This window comes from Grammomys surdaster, unplaced genomic scaffold, assembly GCF_004785775.1.
Source record: "Grammomys surdaster isolate TR1022 unplaced genomic scaffold, NIH_TR_1.0 126133, whole genome shotgun sequence".
Lineage (NCBI taxonomy): Eukaryota > Metazoa > Chordata > Mammalia > Rodentia > Muridae > Grammomys > Grammomys surdaster.
In genome coordinates, this window is record NW_021620941.1 from 5,374,557 (window position 1) to 5,398,259 (window position 23,703).

General features: G+C 45.0%; 1 protein-coding gene across 1 annotated transcript in view; it reads right to left on the reverse strand.

The window, feature by feature from the left end:
• Ddx31 (DEAD-box helicase 31) overlaps window positions 1–23,703 on the reverse strand; it is a 66,165-nt gene that overhangs the window by 19,290 nt on the left and 23,172 nt on the right. Inside the window, exons 14-18 of the mRNA XM_028757139.1 lie at window positions 22,629–22,688; window positions 12,377–12,427; window positions 10,729–10,868; window positions 5,690–5,771; window positions 171–282 (exon numbers count right to left, since the gene is read on the reverse strand). Coding sequence (XP_028612972.1) covers window positions 171–282; window positions 5,690–5,771; window positions 10,729–10,868; window positions 12,377–12,427; window positions 22,629–22,688 — 445 coding nt within the window. The remainder of the gene's footprint in view (window positions 1–170; window positions 283–5,689; window positions 5,772–10,728; window positions 10,869–12,376; window positions 12,428–22,628; window positions 22,689–23,703) is intronic.

The following is a 23,703-nucleotide window of genomic DNA, read 5'->3' on the forward strand; positions in this document are numbered from 1 at the left end:
AGCCTGCTTCCAAACCCTGCACAATTACTGAAGAATGAAGGCTTTGATTGGTACACAGAGGTTCCTGAATGTCCTCTCAACCATGGCAGGGTGTGGTGAGGGGTGAAGTCAGAACCGGGGGTGGAGGTGGGGGAGCCACCCCCAATCTCCTGAGAGTCTGTCCCACTGACCTTTCTTTGCCCAGGAGACCATCCTCTGACTGGAGTGCACATAATCTTCAAACACTGTCTGCAATACTGTGGCTCGTTCTCGGATTTCCTGGGGGCCTATGGCATGGGATTTCTGGGAGGGTGATGGAAGGATTAAAGGAGAGACAGAGTTGAAGTCAGGAATAATGAAGCAGTTTATAATAGATTTAATAACAGTAAAATCACACGGTAACCACCCAGGGGCCAACGAGGGTAATCCTTTCAATATTACTCGGGAAAGTCGGGAGCTATAAAGATGTTAAAGTCAAGCAAAGATGAGAACTGCGTAAAAAGGGGGCAGACCAGGTCTGTGTGTTTGTTTGCCTACTTTCCTTCATGACCTCTTATCATTCATGCTCAAAGTCAAAGACCTTTGGCGGACCCTGGAGTTTCCCAAGTCTGGTTCTGGCATTTTAAACGCTGAACAACAGGCTGTTTTCAAAGAACATTTCTCTTAAGATTTTTCTCCCTTATTCCCCTTCCCCTTATCAGTGGAAAAAGCATTTTTTTTTCTCCCTAAGACCATTCCAGTGATCTGCCTAAAATTCAGCCTTACAAAGCTATATATCTCTGAATTTTGAGCTTGCTTCCTCCCTTCCCAGAGGTTGGTTGTGGTTTAGATTTGCTCCAGAAGCCTGTAACAACCAAGCTGAGTTCTGAGGACCTATTAGGAGGGTAGCTTTTCAGTAAGCCACATTCAAAGGCTGCCTAAGTCTCTGCAGCCAGGAGCAATGCTGTAGCCTCTGAAAAATATTAATAATATATAGGACCATTTTTATCTTTTAAAGGTCCCAGAGAAAAAAAATCTTTTAAAAAATTCCTTCTAGAAAGTACTGACTTTTATTTCCTATATTTCACCACAAACACAGGTGCTTTTTACTGACTAGGAGGCTCTGCAGCCTGAGGAGGCGGGCCACTACTCATGTGAAGGGGCTACTGAGACCAAGACTCCACCCTCATGTGTGGAACCTAGGCCCTCAAAGGACAGGTGTCAGACCTGTGTCTGACCCTTGTCTTCCCTTTACTTTTAAGGCCAGAAGAGGAGGAACAAAAGGGAGAGGAGAGAAAGCCTCTCTTTTTGGGTAGACACTCCTCTCTGCATTAATAGAGACTTAACAACCTGAAGATGGTTTTGGTGTAGTCACATCGTCCTGCTGCCTATTTGGCTGATGACAGTCTGGCTGATTTCACAGTACACGGTTCCCCTAAGGGTTTTATCCACTACAATGTCAGGAAAAGCGCCACCGAGGAGCTGTGTTACCAAAGTGGACATTTGCTATTGTCATTAGCAAGGATTTTTTTCACCCCTTAACTGATGTGAAATGCAAACTTCTCCACTGCCCTCCTTTCGTTAAGCCACCTCAGCAGCACAACTGTCACCTTGCCTGCATTTTTTTTTTTAATATGAATGTGAAATTAGTGAGGATGCCCTTTCCCCTGGCGGACAGAATCCTCTGTTATTAAAAAGTAAAGCACTTTAATAATGAAAACTTTTCCCTCTTTTTCCTGTGTTTTAACTGTTTAAAATTAATGAGAAGGGCAGAATGGTTGTCAAAGCGATATTGAAAGCCGGGCAGCCAGGACCGAATAAGCACAAAAATCCCTCTAGAGTGTTAAATAAACAGAGCTGCAGCCCTCTCTGGATCCCTCTGTTGGTTATTGTATACATTCTGTAACAGCTCTCAGAATAGATCTGAGAGCCAGGGAGGCAGAGAGGTTTCAGAATTCCAATAAAGGCCTCAAATTAAAGACAGCCTGGTGCGAATTCCAGGAGAAAATTAAAGAGACCTCAAGCTTAAGTGACAGGTGACTTGCTTCTGTGTCACAACTGTCAGGGGATTTAGTGATAATATGGCAATATATTACAAAGGGCTTTTCTTATTTCCCCCTTTAGGTTTCAAAATGAGGCATCTTTTCTTCCCAATCCAAAAAAAAATTACACGTATATAATGTGAGTGTATATACAAGTGGAATGTGTAGAAAATGATAAAATCAGGCTTACACAGTTAAAATGATGAGGTCAGTTTTAGAGAAATGTAAGAAAAAGTTAATGACAGAAAACAATACATTAGGAAAAAGCATCTCTTACCACCACTTCCAGAAACACTGTTAAGACTGCCCCTCCTGAGATTGAACGAGGTAATTTTTGGTTGTGGGGAGGACAGTCTAAATTTAAACTGAAGACATAACGGGGCAGAGTTCGGCAGCGCCACCTCAGCCCCAGACAGGTAAACGCTCCAGTAATGAGAGTGGGTCAGAGCCCCGAGGCTTGTGAGCAGGCAGCACTGCCTCTCCACCCTCACAGACACAGGCTGGCTACTGGTTAATGAAGCCAACCTGCAGGTAGCAGACCACAGGCAGTTGAGAAAAACATGCCTCCAGCCCCTACTGGCTCTCGGTGTGCCTCTGTCTGCAACACCCCACTGATCTTCCAGACAAAAGATCATGAAAAAGGATGTGCTAGGGGCTCTGATCTGATTTTAACACTTTCCAATGCCAGCGACAGTTTGGAGAATTTTATAAGCAGAGCTCACAGGACAAAAAAAACTTGTAGAAAAACATGCTGGGAGGGTGCACACTCGGCATGAAGACTTCACAACGCCCAGAAACTGAGATGCCTCGGTGAAAGCCAAGCTGGACCCCTCTACCTGTGAAAAGTTTTAGGTGGTGGCAGTGACACACAGGATGTGCACAGCCAAAGTGTTGTGCTGAAGAGCCAACTTCCAAGAGATTGTTAACTAAATGGAAGGGTTTTGTTTTAATCACTTTCCTCCCTAGCTAAGCTTCACCCCGTGGTCCCCAGAACCTTCTGAGTGCCTCCCAGTCAAGCTGAAAGATCAAATTTATTCTCTTTGTAGGGAGGTGAGCACTCACACCCAGCTGCAGCTGTATATATATTTCATATACTTAAATATGAAATATACATTTTACAGATGCTTCACTAGCTTTCTTTCTGTTCACAGAAGCCCAAAACTGTGTGTGCCAAAGGGACATTTACCATGGGCTTGAGTGGAGCTGGTGCAGTAGACAGAATGGTCACGAGGTGCGGCATTTGTATGCTGGCAGCTTGTACATCTGCTGCAGAGCTGTCTGCACTGCAGGGAGTAGGAAGCCAGGACAGGTATACTTTTCATGAGAAACAGAATGGAAGCTTGGACCCCTCACTCCCTGCACCCTCCCAGGCCAGATATCTATGTGATTAACAACACAGCAACTTAGATCAGACGGTTCTTCCTTTTAGTTAAAATGAAGCTTGGTCCTACAAACTAGGTCTCAATCAACAGGAAGTCTAGTGCAATGAATTTAGTTTTCTAAGTAAATCTTATCTAGCAATGTCAGTGAAAAACCCAATCTTTTTTTTTGTTTTGTTTTTTGTTTTGTTTTTGTTTTTCGAGACAGGGTTTCTCTGTGTAGCCCTGGCTGTCCTGGAACTCACTCTGTAGACCAGGCTGGCCTCGAACTCGAAATCCGCCTGTCTCTGCCTCCCAAGTGCTGGGATTAAAGGCGTGTGCCACCACTGCCCGGCTGAAAAACCCAATCTTACGTAGCATTTCTCCCTCAAATAAACAGCAGCAAATTATAAAACTATAAAAGCATTCAATTCATTCCTACCAAAAGATGGGAGCCTGAGGTGAGGTGATGAGATGCTCTCTGCTCTGGAGAACGTACTGTTTGAAAGCAGGCCAAGTTCTTTCTGCCTCATTTCATTCAGCCCCTAGGCAACCCTCAAATATGGGCACTCTCATAATCCTTCTGCAGAAAGGAAGACTGAGTTCCTGCTCAAGGCCACAGAGGTATCAGCTATGAGGCAAGTACCCAAGTCCTGGCTGACTCAACTCTTGCCCAGATCTTTACAATGGCTCTTAGGGCTCAAGATGTCTTTGAGGCTGGGCCCCAGCCAGAAAAAGGCTTAAGGAGAAGGCCACAGAGGGCAAATGTTCCAAATGACATGGTCAGTTGCTGAAAGGATAGAGGGACATGCAGCTGCTCTGTTCCTTCCCTGGGGACATGGGCTCCTGTCAGGTGGATGTGCCATTCAGACTTATACAACAATCACCTCCCTGGAGGAAAAAGTCTGTGTTCAGGAATAAAGATTACTCAAATGAAAGCTGGTCTCAGAAACAATGTACAGAAGACTAAGTTTGATCCAACCTTTAGGATTTCATTTTGTCATTTTCCAGCTGGTTCTCCTTTCTGGATGGCAGGCAGTGCCCATGATCTGTTTATTTATTAAGATACAGTACTGCCGGCACAGTGTGCAACTACAGTGTTAGCCTCTGCACTGGGTGCTCAAGCATTAGTTCTTACACTATCCTATACTCTCCTTTGAGTGAGTACTGTATATCTCAGTTTTACACGTGAAGAAGCCAAAGCTTGCAAAGGCCCAGAACTTTGCCAATTTCCCAGAGGTACCCAGCTGAGGAGTCTGACTAGGAATCTGCTCTCACCCACTCTCAGCACTGCATCCTCTGTAGCTCCCAAGCTCCCTGCTGACACTGTGGGGCAGGACTGGAACCACAGTGAAGTAGTCAGAGGAACATTAAAACATAAACACTCTAAACACAACAGTTATAGAATAACTGTGTGCAAAGACACAGTGCATCTGTGCCAGCTGTTCGATCCCTTAAAAACGGACTGATAAGCTCACTCTAGTGTGGCCGTAATGTTTCACATAGAAAGTCACTCAAAATAACTTGCTTTTATAAACTTCCTTAGGTGTGCTCTGGAAGAAGAGAACTTAAGCTAGAGCCAGATAAATCTAGTCCCCGCCTCAAACGCAGTATCGAGTCAAATAAAGGTACCTGATACATGATGGAACTATCACAGCCTGATCTAAGTGGGTCTGATTTTCCCACTCTATCATCAGGACTAAGAAAATAAACGCAAAATATTCACGTAATTAGCCAAGTCACAAAGAGCAGCACACATGTACATATATGACACTAAGAACGGACTAGAGGGGCAGGACCAAGAGGCAGCAGGGAGGGGACGCTCAGGCCTGCGGGCACAGCTCCGTATCTCCATATGGAGCTGCCTGGGTAGTAAACATTTTTCTTCTTAATGATCTCAACTTTACTCTTCCTCTGTAGACAGTGCACTCACATTAAAAATGGGGAATCTAAGTATGTCTGAGAGAGAGAGAGACAGCGATATTTATTTCTTCCACCATGCTATTCGGACGAACAGGTCTAGCCAGTGGTCCTTGCTGAGGATCTGGAGAGGGGCCACCACCTAGGTGAACTTACACTGCTGGCTCCAGACTCAATGCCCTAGACCTCCTTTCTGCAGAGCCTGCTGCTGCCTGGCAGTCCTCCAGAATGGACTGGTGCCCATTAACTGGATGAGACTAGCAAACATATCCAGAGGGAAGAGAAGAAAACATAACAAAACACCACAATCAAGGTCTGACTTCATCTAATGTTCATGGTCCTTAAAACGTACATTCTGGGCAGAAGAAACAGCCTACACATAAAGTCTCCATCAAGATATGAACCACTCACCTGGGCTCCCCTTTGTCTTCTTTTAAAACAATCATCCTTTGCTAGGACAGCCAAAATATCTTCCATCTTAATCTCAGAAACACTGTGAGAGGAAGAACACAATAAAGTCAGCCTTTTACTTTTCCAGAGATAGCCCAGATTCTGATGTATAAAACCAGCCTGGTCCGAAATGAGACCTAAGGACAAGCAGTATCTAGGGAAGGGGACAGCAGGCTAGTGAGTACCTCAGTTGGTACAGGAGCTTGTTACCAAGTATACAGCCTGACTTCAACTACTAGGCACTAGGATCTAGGAGGAGAGAACTGGATCCCAGAGCTGTCCTCTGACTTTATACTTTCACCTCCCTCTACCACATAAATGTTAATAGAAAACTGTCAAGAAGAGGATAATCTTTCTTCCTCTTCCTCCTCTTCCTCCTCTTCCTCCTTTTTGTTGTTGTTTTTTTGTTTGTTTGTTTGTGTAGTCCTGGCTGTCCTAGAACTCACTCTGTAGACCAGGCTGGCCTCAAACTCAGAGATCTGCCTGCCTCTGCCTCCTGAGTGCTGGGATTAAAGACAGGTAATTAAAGATAATTTTCTTAAGCCTTTAGGGATTTGAAAAAAGGAAAGGTGGCAACAAGGTCAAATCAGCCAGTGTCTCCAGCTGATGGGGCTAAAGCAGGTTACCACACATGAGGGTCTTCCTAGTGTCTGCCTACCCATCTTGCCTTGCTTTCCTTTCTTCATCCCCCTTTTCTGAGGCAAGATCTCATGTATCCTAAGCTGCTGGTCTCTCGCTATAGGACCAAGGCTGTCCTAGATTCCATTCAATGCTGGGCTAACAAGCAAACATCACCATAATAGGCTTCTCCCACCCTTCCTTTCTTTCTATGTGTGTGTGTGCCCCCCCCCCCACACACACACCAGGACTTGTGTATGGGATTCAGATTAACTTCAGGAGTCAGTTCTACTACGTGGGTCCTGGGTATGGAGTCAGGTTAGCTGCCTTGCCATCCTTCTGCCATTCTTTATCCTAAAGCGTAGTTACCAACACAGTAGGCTTATTTTTTGACATAATACTTGGACTTGAACGGGCAAGAATATTATTTTACACAGGCTGCTGTGCAAGATCCTTAACTACTAGACAAGGACCGCAGTGACAGTAGTGACTGTCCTAGCTCTGTGTACAGCTCCTCTGTTCTTTCTCTACTCTAGAGAATCTTTGATACTCTGGTCTCTAAACCATTCAAGGATGAAGACCAAATAATCCCCCAAGACCTGCAGCCACAAGCAAACTGCTACAGACAGGAATCAAAACTAGGGAGCATTACTGGCCTCTGAGGAGAGTCTGGCGACTACAAGGTTATGACTCTAGAGCTGGGGAGCATGCATGCTACACAGAAGCACAACTAGAGGCAGGAATGTGAGAGGCTGAGCTCATCTTCCAAAGGAAATGGAAGGAGACCTCCAGGGGAGAAAAACAGATCAGAAAAAGACAAATGGCTTTGTTGTATATTTTCTTTCTGTTTTTTGAAAATGTTAAGAGCAAATTAAACCGTAATGGAAACCTCTTTTGTGTGAAGACAATTCCCTCTCTCCCTAATGGTTACTGTGACAAAGCTGTGAATGAAACTGCCACATCTGACAGCTACTCACCTGAGACCTGTCAACTCTCCTGAGTCCCAAGGCCAGCCCCACCCCCGAGCATCTACAGACCCATGCAGGAAAGAGGTCTCTACAGCAGGGAGAGGCAGCTGCAGGAGAGGAGGGCTGGGAGGACAGAAGGAAAGGGCAGGCCACTCCTTCCTCCAGAAGCACTCTCTCTGGCTCCCAATCTGTGAGGGACAAAGACATATATATGGTGGCTGACTCTTGAGGATGGGACAGATGGACTTGCCCCATGTGACTCCTATGTATCATCTTTGGGGTAGGCAGAGATAGATACACTAATGGAAAATAAATTGTGAAGTGGTGTTTGGTGGCTCACAGCTGCAATTACAGCATGTGAGGACTAAAGCAAAAGGACTGACACCAGCCTGAGGCTAGCTTAGGCCATGCGATGAGTTTAAAGCCAGCCTGGGATACAGAGCAAGACCCTGTCTCAAAAAAATTAAACAAAGCAACAAAAAACAATTTTGAGGATGCAATTTTAAAAAGAGGGGGAAAAATGTGATTAACAGCTAGGGATAGAAAAAGTGATTAAATAACCACCAAACCAATTCAGCCCCAGAAAAGAAAGATGTCTTTGCCAGTACAGGAAGGCCAGGGCATCAGCCAACAGGTACGGCAAAGACCTGCAGTCACCAAGTTTAAAGGTCTTCTTTCTAACCTGTGGCAGTGCTTCTGAGAAACAAAGCAGATCTACCACGATTAGTTCAGTCCTATGGACAGATCTGAATAGTGCTGTCTTGCTAGGAAAAGACAAGAATAAATACATCCAAGTATGTTCTGACAAAGCTTCTACATTAAAAAAAAAAACAACAATGGCTTTCTTAGCAACACACTGAAGCAGGAAGGAACTAGTACCATAAACAAGTGGGAAGGACGGAGAAACAAAGCTCTGAGCACTGAGATGGAGGCGGCAACAGCCCAGGGTACCTGTCTCTTGCCCAGTATGCTAGAGTGGATCTCCCACACAAGATCACATACCCTCTCCTCCACTGCCTTTTTCTTTTAATGATTAACGTTCCCTTTAATTTAAAAAAAATGTCCTGGGCTATTTCTGTCTATTGCGTATAATATAGTAACTTTTTAAAAAGTTTTAAAGATTCTTATTTATTTATTTACTTACTTATTCATTATTACTTTTTAAGACAGTGTATCATGTAGACCAGGCTGGCCTTGAACTAACTAGCTGATGACCTTGAACTTCTGATCTTCCCAAGTACTATGATTACAAGCCTGTACCAGTCCTCTCAGTTTTCACTGCACTTGGGATGGAAACAAGGGATTTGTGCCTATTAGGAAGCACTCTACCAAGGAAGCTCCATCTTCATCCAGTTCCAGCTCCAGCAATGTAGTCTTTCTCATCAGAACTTATTTTAGTTTGTATTTAAGTCAAAGAAACAGTCTGAACATAGGTATCAACATATCAACAGAATTGCTACGTGGACTGTGACAGAGTAAACGGGCCTCTGGAGCACCCTGAGCAGGCAATGGAAAGGGGTGAATGAACAGACCCTGCAGAGCTAGACTAGGAGTTAAAGGAGCTAGGGGAAGATGGGCTGCTATGGGGCATGCTGATATTTCTTTCCCATGACTATACTGCTCCAGGCCCTCAGCATAGGATGCTGAAGATGCTTTCTACATGTGCATAGATTGTGGACAGGAGAGCATTACAGTGCTACGTTGCTCCCTCTGGTGAGAACCATCAAGGAAAACTGAGAACCAGCTTCAGCAACAGGCTTCCAACTTAACTTGCCAGCACTCCCCAAGAACACCAGCCTAGGAAAAGGGCAGCCCAGATGCTGATCGCTACAAGGAGCACCATAAGCCCCAGACTGGAGGGCTCTGAATCCAGCTGGACACATCATCAGAGAGGAGAGATAACAACCTGACCAATGGGGCCTCAGGAGAGAGAGTAAACAAGTGCACCATGGAACAAAACCATTCTCCTCCTTGACAGACTGTTAAGATGAGGAGAAACAGGGCAAAGAGAAAGAAAATCCAAGCTACCTTAATTTAGGCCCACTTAAATGACAATCAGGACTAGATGCCTACCTCTCCACATCAGAGGTGGCTGGTGCACTCTGTCTCAGCCCACAAATGCCCACACCAATAACCCTGAAAGAGTTCTGGGAAATCTCACTAGACTAGACATTTTACTGCCTGCAGTGAAATGGTAAGAGTTGGTGGGACAGCCACACACAGCTTTGCAAGTCTGTAGTTAGCCATGCTGGAATCTTCACACTGGGTCCCCAGCAGTGTTTACAACTTAGTAAAGGAGGAGAGAAATGTCCTTGGAGTTTCATGGTTTTTTTTTTTGTTTGTTTTATTTATTTATTTTTTGTTGTTTTTTTGAGACAGAGTTTCTCTGTGTAGTTCTGGCTGTCCTGGAACTCACTCTGTAGAGCACACTGGCCTCGAACTCAGAAATCCGCCTGTCTCTGCCTCCCAAGTGCTGGGATTAAAGGCGTGCGCCACCACTGCCAAGTGAGTTTCATGTTTTAAATAAAATGTATGGCTGGTCAAAGAGGAAAAGACAGGGAATCCCTGGACTCAGCAGCTCCACGAGACATGCAGACACATGCACACTACTCAGCATCAGTGTTCAGCAGCACCCGAGCAGCCAACAAGATTTCTGGGCTTGGCAAGCATCATGTCCCAGCACCTTGGGCAGACACGTGGCTCTTCCAGGGCTTCCAATAGACTTGTATCTACCATTCTGCCATGTCTGAGTAGAAGAAACTCTTAAAAGTAGACTTGTGTCAGACACTGCATGCTTTTACCAGCTCATGGCCAGAGCCTGTGACTTCAGGAATCAGAGAATTTCTGGAAGGCAGGACAAGTCCTTGTAAGTGGCCCAGGCCAACAACTATTTCCATATGAGCTTCCCAAAAGGTCATGAGGCCAGTTATCTGACAATACTACACACAAGATGGAAACTGGGCAATCTTGGCTGCAGCTACGCAGACAGAGCCTTGCTCTGACTACTTTGAGGATCCCTTTTCTTCCTGAAGGAAAAAAGACTGTGTGCTTAGCAAAAATATTCTTATTTCTATAAAGACAAATCAGCACTGAAGCTGTTAAGATGCTAACCACAAGGATGAAAATTGAGAATGAAGAGGCTTCTGAGAAGCTGGCGTTAAGGGCATGCCTCCTACTGAAAAGCTGAAAAGCCAGGGGCACAGACACCCTGTAAGTTACTGGCACTGCAATGAGAACTGCCAGGTATGAAGGGTACTGAGGGTTTCAGGTTTTGCCATTGGCTATTCTGGAACTCATTTAGGGATCACAAGGGTTAATGGCTCTTCAGCAGCTTACATGGCCCATCCACTCAAAAAGCGACAGAATGTTAATTATGTGAAATCTGCTGAAACCCCTTTCAGGTTTCTGACTCACTTGATTTTGTGAAAAGCCAACGAGTTGACATATTCTGCCTCTGAAGGAGCCAAAATGAGCAGGCTGCTCCCACGACAGCCAATCCGGGCAGTTCTTCCGACACGGTGAATGTACTCTGCAGGTGAGGACGGAGCACTGTACTGAAAAGGACAATGCAAATGAAGGTGTTCACAGACCAAGGGGCTGCCACTAATAGGAAGAGGACCACCCTTCACCTGCCTACAGGTACCGGGCTACGGGCTATGGCTGCTCTAACACAATTGGAACCTGTCATTATTCAACCTGAAGCTGCTGGCTCCACTGGAACAAGGCTCTTCCTTTTCCATTGTGCATCTTGTCACTAAGGTGACTGTGCAAGATGAAATGCAAATTTCTCCAGGATGACCACATGACCTTGGCCTACTTCCCTGGTAGACATAGCAGCTGCGAGGTAGCACCAGTGGACAAGAGGTGCAAGAATGAAAGCCACCAACCACTGTGCTGGCAGAGTCCACCTCTGCTGCTGGCTCCAGGGGCAGGCCAACCACCTCACTGGTGGGGTAGACTGTTAAGAGCAGACAGCACAGGTTTCTGCTATGGGGAGTGTGTTCCTGATGCAGGGAAAGGGCAAGTTCACATTCAAGAGAACAGGTAGGCATCTTGTTATCATTGGCAGTAACCCTGCTACCATTACAGTTAAATGATTCTTTCCTTCCTTCCTTCCTTCCTTCCTTCCTTCCTTCCTTCCTTCCTTCCTTCCTTCCTCCCTCCCTCCCTCCCTCCCTCCCTCCTTCTTTCTCTCCCTCCCTCCCTTTTCTCTTTCTTTGCTGCTACACAAATCAAAGACTAGCAGTCCAAGATGAAGATACTATATGAAAGGCCAGTCATTTTAAACTTGTCAATATTCACAGAATGAGACTTCCCATAATCAAATCAGAATCTGCCCCTGGCACACTAAAATCGCCCCTGACTTCCCCATCTCCCATTGGTTTTGTGGCCAGCAGGAAAGAGACACAATACTTCTAGTCCCAACATGATCACTTATGACGAGCAAATCAAGATCAGATTTTCCCGCCTAAGACAGGTAAGAAATGCCACAAAATGTGAATAAACCATGAGTCACGTAAACAAGGCACATGTCCCCTGGCCCCCTGAGACAGGCTTAAAAATACCATTCTGCAGACTAATGGAAAAAACAAAAAACAAAAAAAACCCCCGAAACCCACTAGACTATAGCTCGAACACCTTTACCCTCCGGCAAAGTGTCTAAGGCAGGAGGTATGTGTAAGATGCTGTCAGGACGTTAATTGCCCCCTGCAGGTCAGTGTACATGGACACAGCTCTCAGGACAGCTGAGCCATTTCCTTCTGGACACAATGAGGCCTCCCGGGGACCTAGGTAACTCCTGTTATTTTCAGACTCTGGAAACTTTGGTTTGTGACATGAATTAGTCTGGAAGCAGAAGAGCTTGGTGCCCTCTCCTGAGAATGCCGTCCTGGCTGTTCTGCTGTAGTGCTGCAGAGGGGCTGGGCTAAGGAAAGATGTCAGAACTGTCGAGATATGGCTGGTTGCTGCCTGGTTACCAGGGCAACACCCAATAGGGTAATAATGATCATTCAATGCATCTTCTCATGCTCATATACTCACACCTCAATGACTAGAATATTACCTGAACAATCCAGGTGACTTGTGGGAGATCCAAGCCTCGAGATGCAACATCCTTTAAAACAAAGAGAATATGGTTTATGATTTAAAACTGAGTTTTGCTACCCCTTTTTTGGAGACAAAATTACTGCTCTGTGGTCCTAGAACTTTGTAACCCAGGCTGGCCTTGAAGTTAAGGCAATTTTCCTGCCTTTGCCTTATCAATGTGTATTACTACTCTTGGTGAATATCTGAACTTTTAATACTTAGTAATACAAATTCTGAAGACAGATACACACACACACACACCACAAGGCATGCACTCAGGATTCGGCAACTCACCACAATACAAATTCTGAAGACAGACAGACACACAGACACACATATATATAGAGACACACATACCACACAAGGCATGCACTCAGGATTCTGCAACTCACCACAATACAAATTCTGAAGACAGACAGACAGACACACAGACACAGACACACACACAGACACAAACACACACAAGGCATGCACTCAGGATTCTGCAACTCATCTACAACTTTAGATGATTCCATTTAAATTGAATTCCATCTATCATTAAAAACCAGGAACCAGCAAGATGGCTCAGAGGGTAAAAGTTCCCGTCATCACTTTGACAACCTAAACATGATCCTTAAAACCCACATGACAGAAATAGAGGACCAATTCCCACATGCTGCCCTCTGACTTCCACACATGTACCAGGCTGTAACCCACCCATACCCAACACATAAATATAAAAAATTCAGACCTAGGGTGAGTTAGACAAGATTCTTTCATAACTCATAACACTCTGTGCAGGTGAGCCCAAGACCTTACATTGCAGCTGACCCTATACCATGTAAGAATTCTGAAATCTTGGACAGCTTCGATGGCACACACCTATAATCCCAACACTTGGGAGACTAGAGGAAAGAGGATCAGGAACTGAAGATTATTTTCAGCTACACAGCAAGTGTGAGCCCAGCCTGGACTGTAAAAGACCATGTTTAAAACACACACACAACCATCCCTCAAATAAAAGTAAAAAGCCATTTAGGATAAATATAGCATGCTATAAATATGCTAGTCCAGCCCTTCAGTATCAGCAATGCCAAGAAACAACAGTTAGATAGCATGCTGGCATACTTTTGGAACACCCCTCCTCAAGGCACTCACTTGTAAAAGTGGTGAGCTGCAGTTGTTTACTGAGGATTCTGTCTGTTGGGTTTAGAGCAGGAAGGATTAAGTAATTTGCAGTCATTTCTGGGAGTTAAGATTAGGATACATTCCAAACCTGCACATCACTTCAAAGACTTGACTGGACAGCTAGGAAGTCATAAAAGGGATAGAGAATTATTTTCCCTTTCAACTGGTCACCATCCAAAGAGCTAAAGTTCTCAGCTCTCTGGTTTTCTGCCATTCTGGCAGAGCAGATGGAAGCACCCAGTCTATAGCAGTAATGTACACTCAGCTTTCACATTTAAGTCCAGGAACCATTGCAAGAGTCCAGCATTTAGCATTTTACTTACAGTACCTCAATTAATCCTTATTCAAAACCTATTCCATGTATTTAATTAGGGGGTATATGCCTCTGCACATGTGTGCAGGTCAGAAGACGGCCTGCAGTATTGGTTCTCTCCTCATACAACATGGCTCCTAGGACTGATATCATGTGGTCAGGATCAACGGCAAGTTCCTTTACCTGCTGCACCATCTCACCAACCTACCTCACCTAACCTTAAAAACAGCTATCATCTCCATTCATCAGGATATAAAAAAACAAGGTTTGAAGCCTAGGATACAACTATGTGGGAACCTCAGGAACAGCCTACTTCATCTTGCCTCATTTGTCAACAGTACATTCTACTATGCAGGAGACGCTGGGTGGGAATGCAGAACCGAACACTCAGGGCAGGGAGTCTGGTGAGACTAGAAAAGCACATTTGCACTTGCCCCCTAGAAAGCAGCCTCACTTCTACAGAGATGCTGGCAAAAGGCAATACCAGGTAAGCAGAAGCTATTCCTTCAACAGTGTCTATAAAGTAACAGACTGAACAAAAGATAGAAAGAGAAGAAAATTCTACTAACTTGGAGAGTATTTAAGAGACCTTTGTGTATGTATAAAATGCTTTTGTGTAAGAAACATAAGCATACTTGTTTACATTTAAAAGAAAAATCACTGTTCTTTTTAGTTACCTTCAGGGAGAGGAGACCAGGAGGAAGATTGCCCAGGAGGAAGTGGACACTAGAGTATCTGGTGTGAAGGACGGTAACCAGCTCTTGTGCAGTAAGAATCAGTGTAGCCTATGATACCTCTTGCCAAATACTAAAGCCTAGAAGCCAAATCTAATCAACTGTCTAGAACCAATTATTAATTTGTGGAAATACAGAAGACAGGAACATGCTAAACAACTCCAAAAAGATATACCTCAAAATGAAACCATAAAATGAGAGCTCAGTAGGTAAAGCACTTGGCCGGCAAGCAGGATGACCTGAGTTTGAATGTCCAAACTGCACACAAAACCAGGCACAATAGTGCCTGTGTGTAAACCCAATGATTAAATGGAAGCAGAAAAATCCATGGAAGCTCATGGGCCAGTCAGCATACAGAGTAGGAGACAACAAAGGGAATTTGTCTCAAATAAGGTAGGAAAGGACTGACTGAAACTGTCCTCTAACCCCATACATGGACAAAATCATGCCCACACTTGCACACACATGCACACATACAGGAGAAGAAATAAGAAACAAGTGATCTGATTTTCATAGCCCCAAAAATCTGGGGGTAGGGGTATCAATGAGAAATAATAATAAAAAATTCATTAATTAGATGGATGAATACACCAAAGGAGGCTCAAAACCGCCAACAGCTATGTGTGGTGGTTCACACCTATAATTCCATAATCCCAGTGTTCAGAGGTGGAGTCAGGATTTTGACATTGAGCTAATCCAGCCTCATGTACATAGTTTCAGGCTAGCTAGCCAGGGCCACATGGTGAAATCTTGTCTCACATAACAAAAAGTACCTGATTTTCAAACAGAGAAATTCAAGGTGGTTCTTCCTTTTCTGTTTGCATTTTCCTACGGTGTTTGCTTTGTTTTAAAGAATAGGTATTATCATTTTTCTTGAAATTTTGATATAGAAAACTTTAAACCTACAGAAGAGTGAGTGTCCATCTCTTCTGTAACCCATCAACTGCTAATCCTTAACACATTTGCTTTCTCCTTCCATCTGAACACACAGACACAGAAGACAAAGATAAGAGTTGATCGAATGTGAAATACATGCATACACAAACTTTAATTGTCTAAAGCCACTTGCAAATGTCGTGACATTTCAGTCTGCAATACTTTAGCAAGGGCTCCCAAGTCAAACAGCTCTCTTCCATTAGCCACCATATGCGACTCCAAGAGAATGAGAAACACTGCTTTCTCATCAACAGTCAGTGGCAAATTTCCCCACTCAAACTGAGATGACTTGTATGAATGCTTTGCTTTCCTGTTCAGAAGGGAGCAATGGAAGCAGTCCTTGCTCAAGAGTTATAGACTTCTTTAATCTGGAATGGTGCCAATAGTGGTTTGAATGAAAATGGCCCCTAAAGACTCAAAGGGAGTGGAATCATATTGGACGTATGGCCTTGTTGGATGAAGTATGTCACTAATGGGGGAGGGGGGGTGGGGGGGGGGATGACTTTGAGGTTTTAGAAGTTCAGGCCAGGCCCAGTGTCACTCTCCTCTTACTGCCTAATTATCCAGATGTAGACTTCTCAGCTACTTCTCTAGCACCATATCAGCCTGCACACTGTCATGCTCCCTGCCATGAGGATAACAGACTTAAAACTCTGAATGGTAAGCTAGGCCCAGTTAAATGTTTTCCTTTATAAGAGTTGTCATGGTCATGGTGTCTGTTCACAGCTGCAGAACACTGACTAACACAGTACCCCTGCTTTCCACTGACTTGTAAGTTTTAAGTTTTTTATGTGTTATGTGTGTGGGCATGAATATATGTTTATGTATTCCATGTGCATACAGGTATAGTGGGGACGAGAAGAGAGTGGATGCCGGGCACTGCTCGCGCCTAGGGGTCGCAGCGGCCGTGCTGGCGCAAGCAGAAGTGCAGCAAGACCGGGCGGAGATGTCCCAGGAGAGTGGCTGGCAGGACCGCCGCAGGGCACCGAGGGCTGCGGCGCCACAGCCTGGGGCGCGGGGCAGCAGGCGCGGGAAACGGTGGCCACGGGCCACCCAGGCAGGAGTAGGAGCGCGGTGGTGGCGGCAGGCCGGGCCCACGGGGGCAGGCGGACAGACTCTGGGGTGGGGGTGTAGAAGGTGCTTTGGCTTCGCGGCGACCCCCAGAGGCGGGGGTGGTGGCAGCGGTGAAGAGGGAGAGCGCAGCTGTGAGCTGGGGCACCGCACGCTTTGCACGGAGCAGGACCTCTGTCCCAGCTCCAAATGCGGGAGAGTGTTACAACAAACAAAACAAAACCAGCTTCCCCTATCATCTTTTTAAAATAAGGATTTTATGAGTTATATAAGCTCAGGCCTTTACTACAAGCACTCAAGAGACAGAAGCAGGCAGATCTCTATGAGTTTGAGGCCAGCTTGCTTTAGAACAGCAAATTTCAGGCCAATGAGGGCTAAATAATGAAACCCTGTCCCCAAAAAAGTCAAAACAATGACTAAAAGTAAGAATCTGGACAAACAAGTCTCTTCGAAGTTTCTGTAAGAAGCAAGGACAGGACTGAACAAGAGACCTGAGCAGGACGGGGTTGCATCACTAAGTGTGTAAGCAGAGCGGAAGTTTATGCCATCAGCCCCAAATCCTTCAGGAGCCTGAAGCTGCTGCTGTGGAGCTCATGATCTAGAATATGCTTCAGAATGCAGTCTAGAATGCTCTCTACCCACAGGGAGCAGGAGAAGCTCTCAGCAGAACTTGCTGCTAATGTTTAGGAAGACCGATGGTTCTTCAGTCTGCCAAGCGCTCTAACTAGCTTTCAGTACACTGTTGTGGGGACACAAAGAAGGTGTGCTACTTGAGCTTTACAGATAGGCTTGGGGAAAAGCTTAATGCTTTGCTACCTGGGACAGACATAGAGAAACTATAGCAGCATCTAGATGAAACTGAGGCTGGAAAGGCTATGCCTGGCTGTCACAAGCTCCACCCCACATAGTAAGCTTAGTAAATTCAACCCGGAGAGAGATTAAACTCTACAGCACGACTGAAGATACAGCCTAGTGATGCAGCACTTGCCTGGTGTGTGTGAGCCCTCGGGTGAGTTTCCCAGCACCACAAAACAACCCAAACCAACAACTGATATAGAGACACTTACTAAGCCCAAATGTGCTGAAGGACACACATAGCCCTAGGCACTGGTGTGACAATTTTCTCATCTACCACTACTTTTTCTACTACAGCCAGCTACCTACCTCATCTCCGACAGTCTTGGTAAGGAGCCCAAGCTGAACTTGAACTCCATTCCTCTCATCTCAGCCTCTCAAGCTAGGACTGTTGACATGTGTCACCTCAGGTCATTTGTTTTGTTGGATAGAGCTTGCACGAATAGCCAGGCACCTCCACCTAGGTTTAATCCAGATACTTTCTGCATCCCCTTCACAGATGGAGGAAAGGAATCAGACCTGGTCCACACCAGGGAGGACTGGTACCACATGGTAGCAGTGGGAGCCAGTCAGCCTGGGGAGGCCAGTCAGTCCACTGCACCAAGCCTGTACTGTGGCTAAGAACTGCCTTGTTAATGAAGGACAAAAGAGACAGAGTATACAGGAACCACTCTAGAACTATAACCCAAGTGTGCTGCTGCATAATGAAGAAATGGTGGCAAGTGTAACTCTCTCTCAACACTTCATGCTCAGCCCTGGGCAGGTACCAGAGACAAACCAACAACGGCCCCATCTCCCAGGAAGGTGTTAGCTACCTACACTACCTCAACAGAAAATTGTCTTCAGACAATTGTCTGAAAGCCTTCAGTTCTGTCCTCTCAACTCTCAGAGCTTAAGCCTAATCACAGCCTCATTTTATTCCTTTAACCTAATTAGGGCAAAAGAATCACTAAAGTCAGCTCTGAAAGACATTCACCAACGAAGCCTTGAAGGCCCTGGGCTTGACAACTGGCAGCCTCCATGAGACCCAGGAGTACAGATGGAAGGCAGCTTGCTCAGGTGCCAGCCTGTCAGTTGGATTAAAATGACTCATTTATTTACCCAAGAACCTCACAAAGTGCTTTTACTAACAGGGAGAGGGAGCCTGCCATCTCTCTGAGAAGGGACGCACAGACTCGCCTCTGACGCCTTCCTGGCCTGCCAAAAGTCATTATTGCCATGTGTGGAAAGCCATCAGCAGGGTACAGGCCCCCGTTGTCCAGGTGACAGATTGGGCTGCGTAATCAGAGGAGGAAGGGGAGAGTGCAGAAGCTGTCAGAGGCGAGAGATCTTGGCTGGAGTCGCCAAAAAACTGGCAACATGAGTTAGCGTGACTGAGTAAACAGCAAACAATCTCCAAATGATCCTTCCATTAGCAGAGAAGAAACAGTGTTAAAGATAAACTTCCCATGAAAAGCACAACCAGAGAAACATAAGAACCACACTCATGCGGGGCACTGAACCCAGTCTCGGGACACGTACAGTCCTTGCTCCTTTGTCTCTTGGCTGCTGGCACAGTAAATTCCCTAGGAGGAGAGGAAATTAAGAACTGCAGATAACAGTGTACTTCAGTCAGAAAACAAAGCAAAAGCAATGAGCCAGTGGAGGGGCAGCACAGCTAACTCACTTGTATCTTTTAAGTATGAAACCTATCTGGTGGACATCTGTGGTCCATACATCCTAGCTGTTTTTAAACAACAGATTCAGAATCAGAAGCTTCTCCTTTCTGAGGAGGGCACAGCATCCCACTCATCCGGGGGCAACCAAGTAGAACAAAGATGCCAGAAAAACCCACGTGCCCACCTTAAAACTAGAGGGGACTCTGGAATTTCATTTTGTGGTCACCCAGTAGCATTTTCCTGGATGGAACTAAGGACAGTACCTCCTCCTGCCTTGGCTCTGGGCAATCAATGAACCAACAGAAAAAATGCTCTGTAAATAAATCAAAATCCTGAGCCTAATTCCTTTGAATTATCAATCCTATTTAAAACAAACAAACAAACAAACAAACAAACCAAAAAACCAGGCCTTTAAGTTTCAACATGCTGTCTCGTCCTTACTCTTTGCCTCATTCATGTTTTTGAGACAGGGTGTTTTGAGGTCTAGGTTAGGATCTTCCTGTTTCCACTTCCCCAATCCTGGAATTACAGGGAGGTGTGCACCAACACATCATCTATCCCTCAGTGAAGACTTCTCTTGTACACAGCAAGCTTCTGTCCCACTGCCTTTTAGTTCTGCATGCCCACCTCCTCACCATAGCCCTATATTATCAAACAGCCAGTCTACAAGAGCCCTAATACAGATCTGGTCCTGGGAAAACCTCATGAAATTACAAAGGTTCTAGCTTGTAAGACTAGTATAATTAAGACAAACACACATCTTACATACCCTTAACTGTTACTAGCAGGAAGAAAAAATGAAGTAGAGAAACTTGTAAACAGTAAGGAACACTGTGTAGTTAGACCAAAGACTCCATATTTTCATAAAGACACCCACCCAGTCTCCTCTAGCCTTATGAAAGAATCTAGGGTGGTTAGTTAAAGGCTTGGTATAAAGGGGGAAATCCCCACACAATTAACATGATTTATCAAGAGAAACCAGCTCTCCATCTGCCTTGTGCTGACATGGCCCTCATTCCTCATTAACACCATGGAGTCTCCTGGAGTGTTCAGATAGCCTGGCAAGCAACAGGCTGCTTATACGGAGTCAGAGTGACATTATCTCTTCAGCCTGAGTACCATTTATCCCGGTATGGCCCACTTACCCTATGGTTCACAGACACAGTACTGAGAGAAAGCAAACAAATTTAACAGTAGCAGCAGGGACACAGAGGGACACAGCACCTATCACCATGGAACCTGGGCTGCATCCTGGCTCAGAGGTGAGTCCTACTCAGCTTCATAGTCTCTGCAGCACTGAGAAAAATTAGACCACAGTATGCACGCTGGAATCACTCTGAACAAGCCAACCACCATGACCAAGAGTTGAGGAAACTAGATATGGACAAGAGTTTGCTTCACTCAAGGTAGGCAGGAGCGGAACCCTATGTGCTTTGCCATGATAATGGCTAGTTGACATCAACTGCCTACAGGTAGCATCCAGACAGAACAGGAAGTGAGCACATGCTTCTGACTCCAGCTTTTGACCTTCAGAAAATGTGATCTTTTCCTCCATGTAGAGCTTCTAAAACACTCAACTTCAGATACCTGGACTTTCTGAAATGGAAATATCCCCAGTGTCTGGAAAGCATATTTGTTACATACAGAGGTCTCCGAACCAAACCAAACCACACCACACCACACCACACCACACCACACCACACCACACCACACGGTATCTAGGATACTCAGACTTCTTACTCCCATTCTAGCATAAAGGCTCTTACTACTTTGTGTTTCAATAGAGACAACGTTTAAGTTCACTTTCAAAACTTATTCTTCATAAGCAAGCACATTAAACCACACCTCTATCTTTTACAAACTGGCTGGTCTCACCAATCAGTCTCAGAGGCCTATCTACCCACTCAGCTCCTACACAAATACCATGGGGCCTACCATGCTCCTCTCTGTGCTTCACTGGGATAGAACTGAAGATAAGCAGCCCTGTCTTCTTGGAGCTTAGGATCCTGCACATGACATCTGTAACAGGTGTCATAGACATAGAGTTCATAACAAGTACCTAATGAGAAGGAACTGGAGCTCTAAGTGGGAGCTAGCTAGTCTATTCTAGGCAGGAAGAGAAGTACGAAGAAGGGCAATGAGAGCTCCAGAACATTCCTATTGGTGGTAAGGGCTACTGGACATTTCCTAAGTACCAAGTTTGAATTTAATCTTTGCTTCAGAAAAGTTATCTGTTCAGGTATAGGTCTCCTTGGGGGGCAAGTGGTTTAAGGGAAATTAAACAATGTGTATAGGTCTGAAGAAATGTGTGCAGGGTCACTTTGCTATAGACATAAGAAAATGGCATTGGGGTGAGGTTTCTGGGTAGGCCTTATAGTAGAAGGAAGCTCTCAAGCATGCACGCGCATGCACACACACATACATATTCTCTCTCTCTCTCTCTCTCTCTCTCTCTCTCTCTCTCTCTCTCTCTCTCTCTCTCTCTCTCTCTCCCACAAATTGTTTCTGAAGGAAAACAGACTCTATTACTTTTGAATTAAACATGGGGTAGGAATTCCTTAAAAAGTAACTGCAGTAAATAAGGCATTCAGATGGCTAAATGTCACTGTTTCTACCCAGCACTGGCTTGCAAGACTTACTAAGTTCACAGTACAGTTACCTTACTATATATACAGGAGTTTCTCCAATAGCCATTTGTGAGTTATGTCACTCAAATGGCATAGGAGAAGGTATTTTAATCTTGGGAGGGAGGAAGTAACAGCTAAGGAAAAGTGGATGCCTAGGGAGGTGGGGAACATGGAAGGCATGTGTTTTTAATCTCAAAACAGCATTAGAGATACACAGTAAAAAGGTGAGGTATGTGCTGGAGGCCACAAGTCAGCACTGCAGACTGAGGCAAATGAACTGGCCTGAAGCTCCTAAGACAATGATCGTTTTAAACTAGAACAGACAGAACGCATCCCAGTGCCAGTGATAACCTCAGATAAGAGCAAGAACCTGCCCAGCACTGTGACTTTTCTCTAAGAAGGTGAGCAAGCATAGGCACCTTGTTGTGCAAAGACTTTCTCAGCTCCAATTACTCCCAATAGCTGTAATTTACAAGTTTTTGGTTGATAAATTCACACCTTTTCAGACTAACAGCTGCCACTATTAGTGAGCAAATCGCCAAGTCTTCTCAACAGTGGAAGCCAGTACCATGTAGTACAGCCAGGTGGCAATCCAGAGGTGCAGAGAAACCAGATTCACCAAGAGGCCCAGGTGTGCCAATTACCTAAAAGGTTGGACACAGGACAAACTGTCTGAGGATCAGAAGTCACAGATACCTCTGGGCATGGTTGCGCACACCTGGAATCTCAGCACTCAGAGGGCAGAGGCAGGAGGATCTCTGTGTGGTCAGCCAGGACTGCATAGTAAGACTCCGTCTTAAATAACAACAAAATTCTCATTGGCACTGTTGTCAAGGAATCGACCCTGACAGAGTGGAGTAACACTTACCGTGCAGAGTAGGACTCCAGTTCCAGAATGGGAGAACTCATGAAACACTGATGTTCTTTCCTGCAGAAAAGCCATAGAAATTCTTAGAGATAAATGCTATCAAGGCAGGTTTAAATACTAACTTTTTTTCTGGTACAGAATGGTTCAAGTCTTCGGAGCCCAAAGAGGTTCAGCAGCAAAGAGGAAGAAGAAAGTGGCTTCTTCACATCTCATGAGATATACTTGTTTGAACTGAGATCAGGTAAAGCAGCAGTGCCTTGTGAGCAGCACCTTTCAATAAGCCAGTATCAATGGAGTATTGCCTAAAATGTAATTCATTCATAAATACCAGCACCAGCAAAGAAGCAACCCATTTAAAGTATTATTAAAGAAATATTAGTTGGAGAGTCTAAATATTTCCCTAATTGTGTCTAGTTTTTAAATCTAGAAATTACACAACCCTAAGTGAATAAACTAGGTACACAAATCATTTACTGTTACTACATCATGTAAATATCTACCTGTCTGTCTAGAGGCAGGGTCTCTCTGTGCAGCCCAGGCTATCCTGGAACTAAGTCTATAGACCAGGCTGTCCCTGCACTCAGAGCTCTACCTGCTTCTGCCTTCTGAGTACTGAGATTACAGCTGTGTGCCAGCACCGCCTTTTAAGCTGCTTTTCTATGCCTATGGGGTCACAAACACGATGGATGCCTCACTGTAACAGGCCTTAATCATGACCAGTCAAACACAAGCATCTCTGCCAATACAATTCCTAATACCACAACATCTCACGGAGCTCAACAGAACTTAGCCAATCAGCTGCAACATTATTTCATGACAAGTGTTTTGTCACAAGGTGAGCTTCTCTTTAAAAAGTCTCTGTACTCACCAATGGCTCCTTTAGTTAAATTTAAAAAAGAAATCTGTGATGGCAGAGGTGAGTGAATCCTGAGGCTTCATCATGAAGTCTCAAGCACATACCAAGTGGCCTAGATCACACTGAAGCACATACCTAAGATCTGGCTTTATCTACCTTCTATCAACAGATAAATGCAAGGCTGAAAAGACGTCTCCCTGTGAGCACTGGCACAGTCCC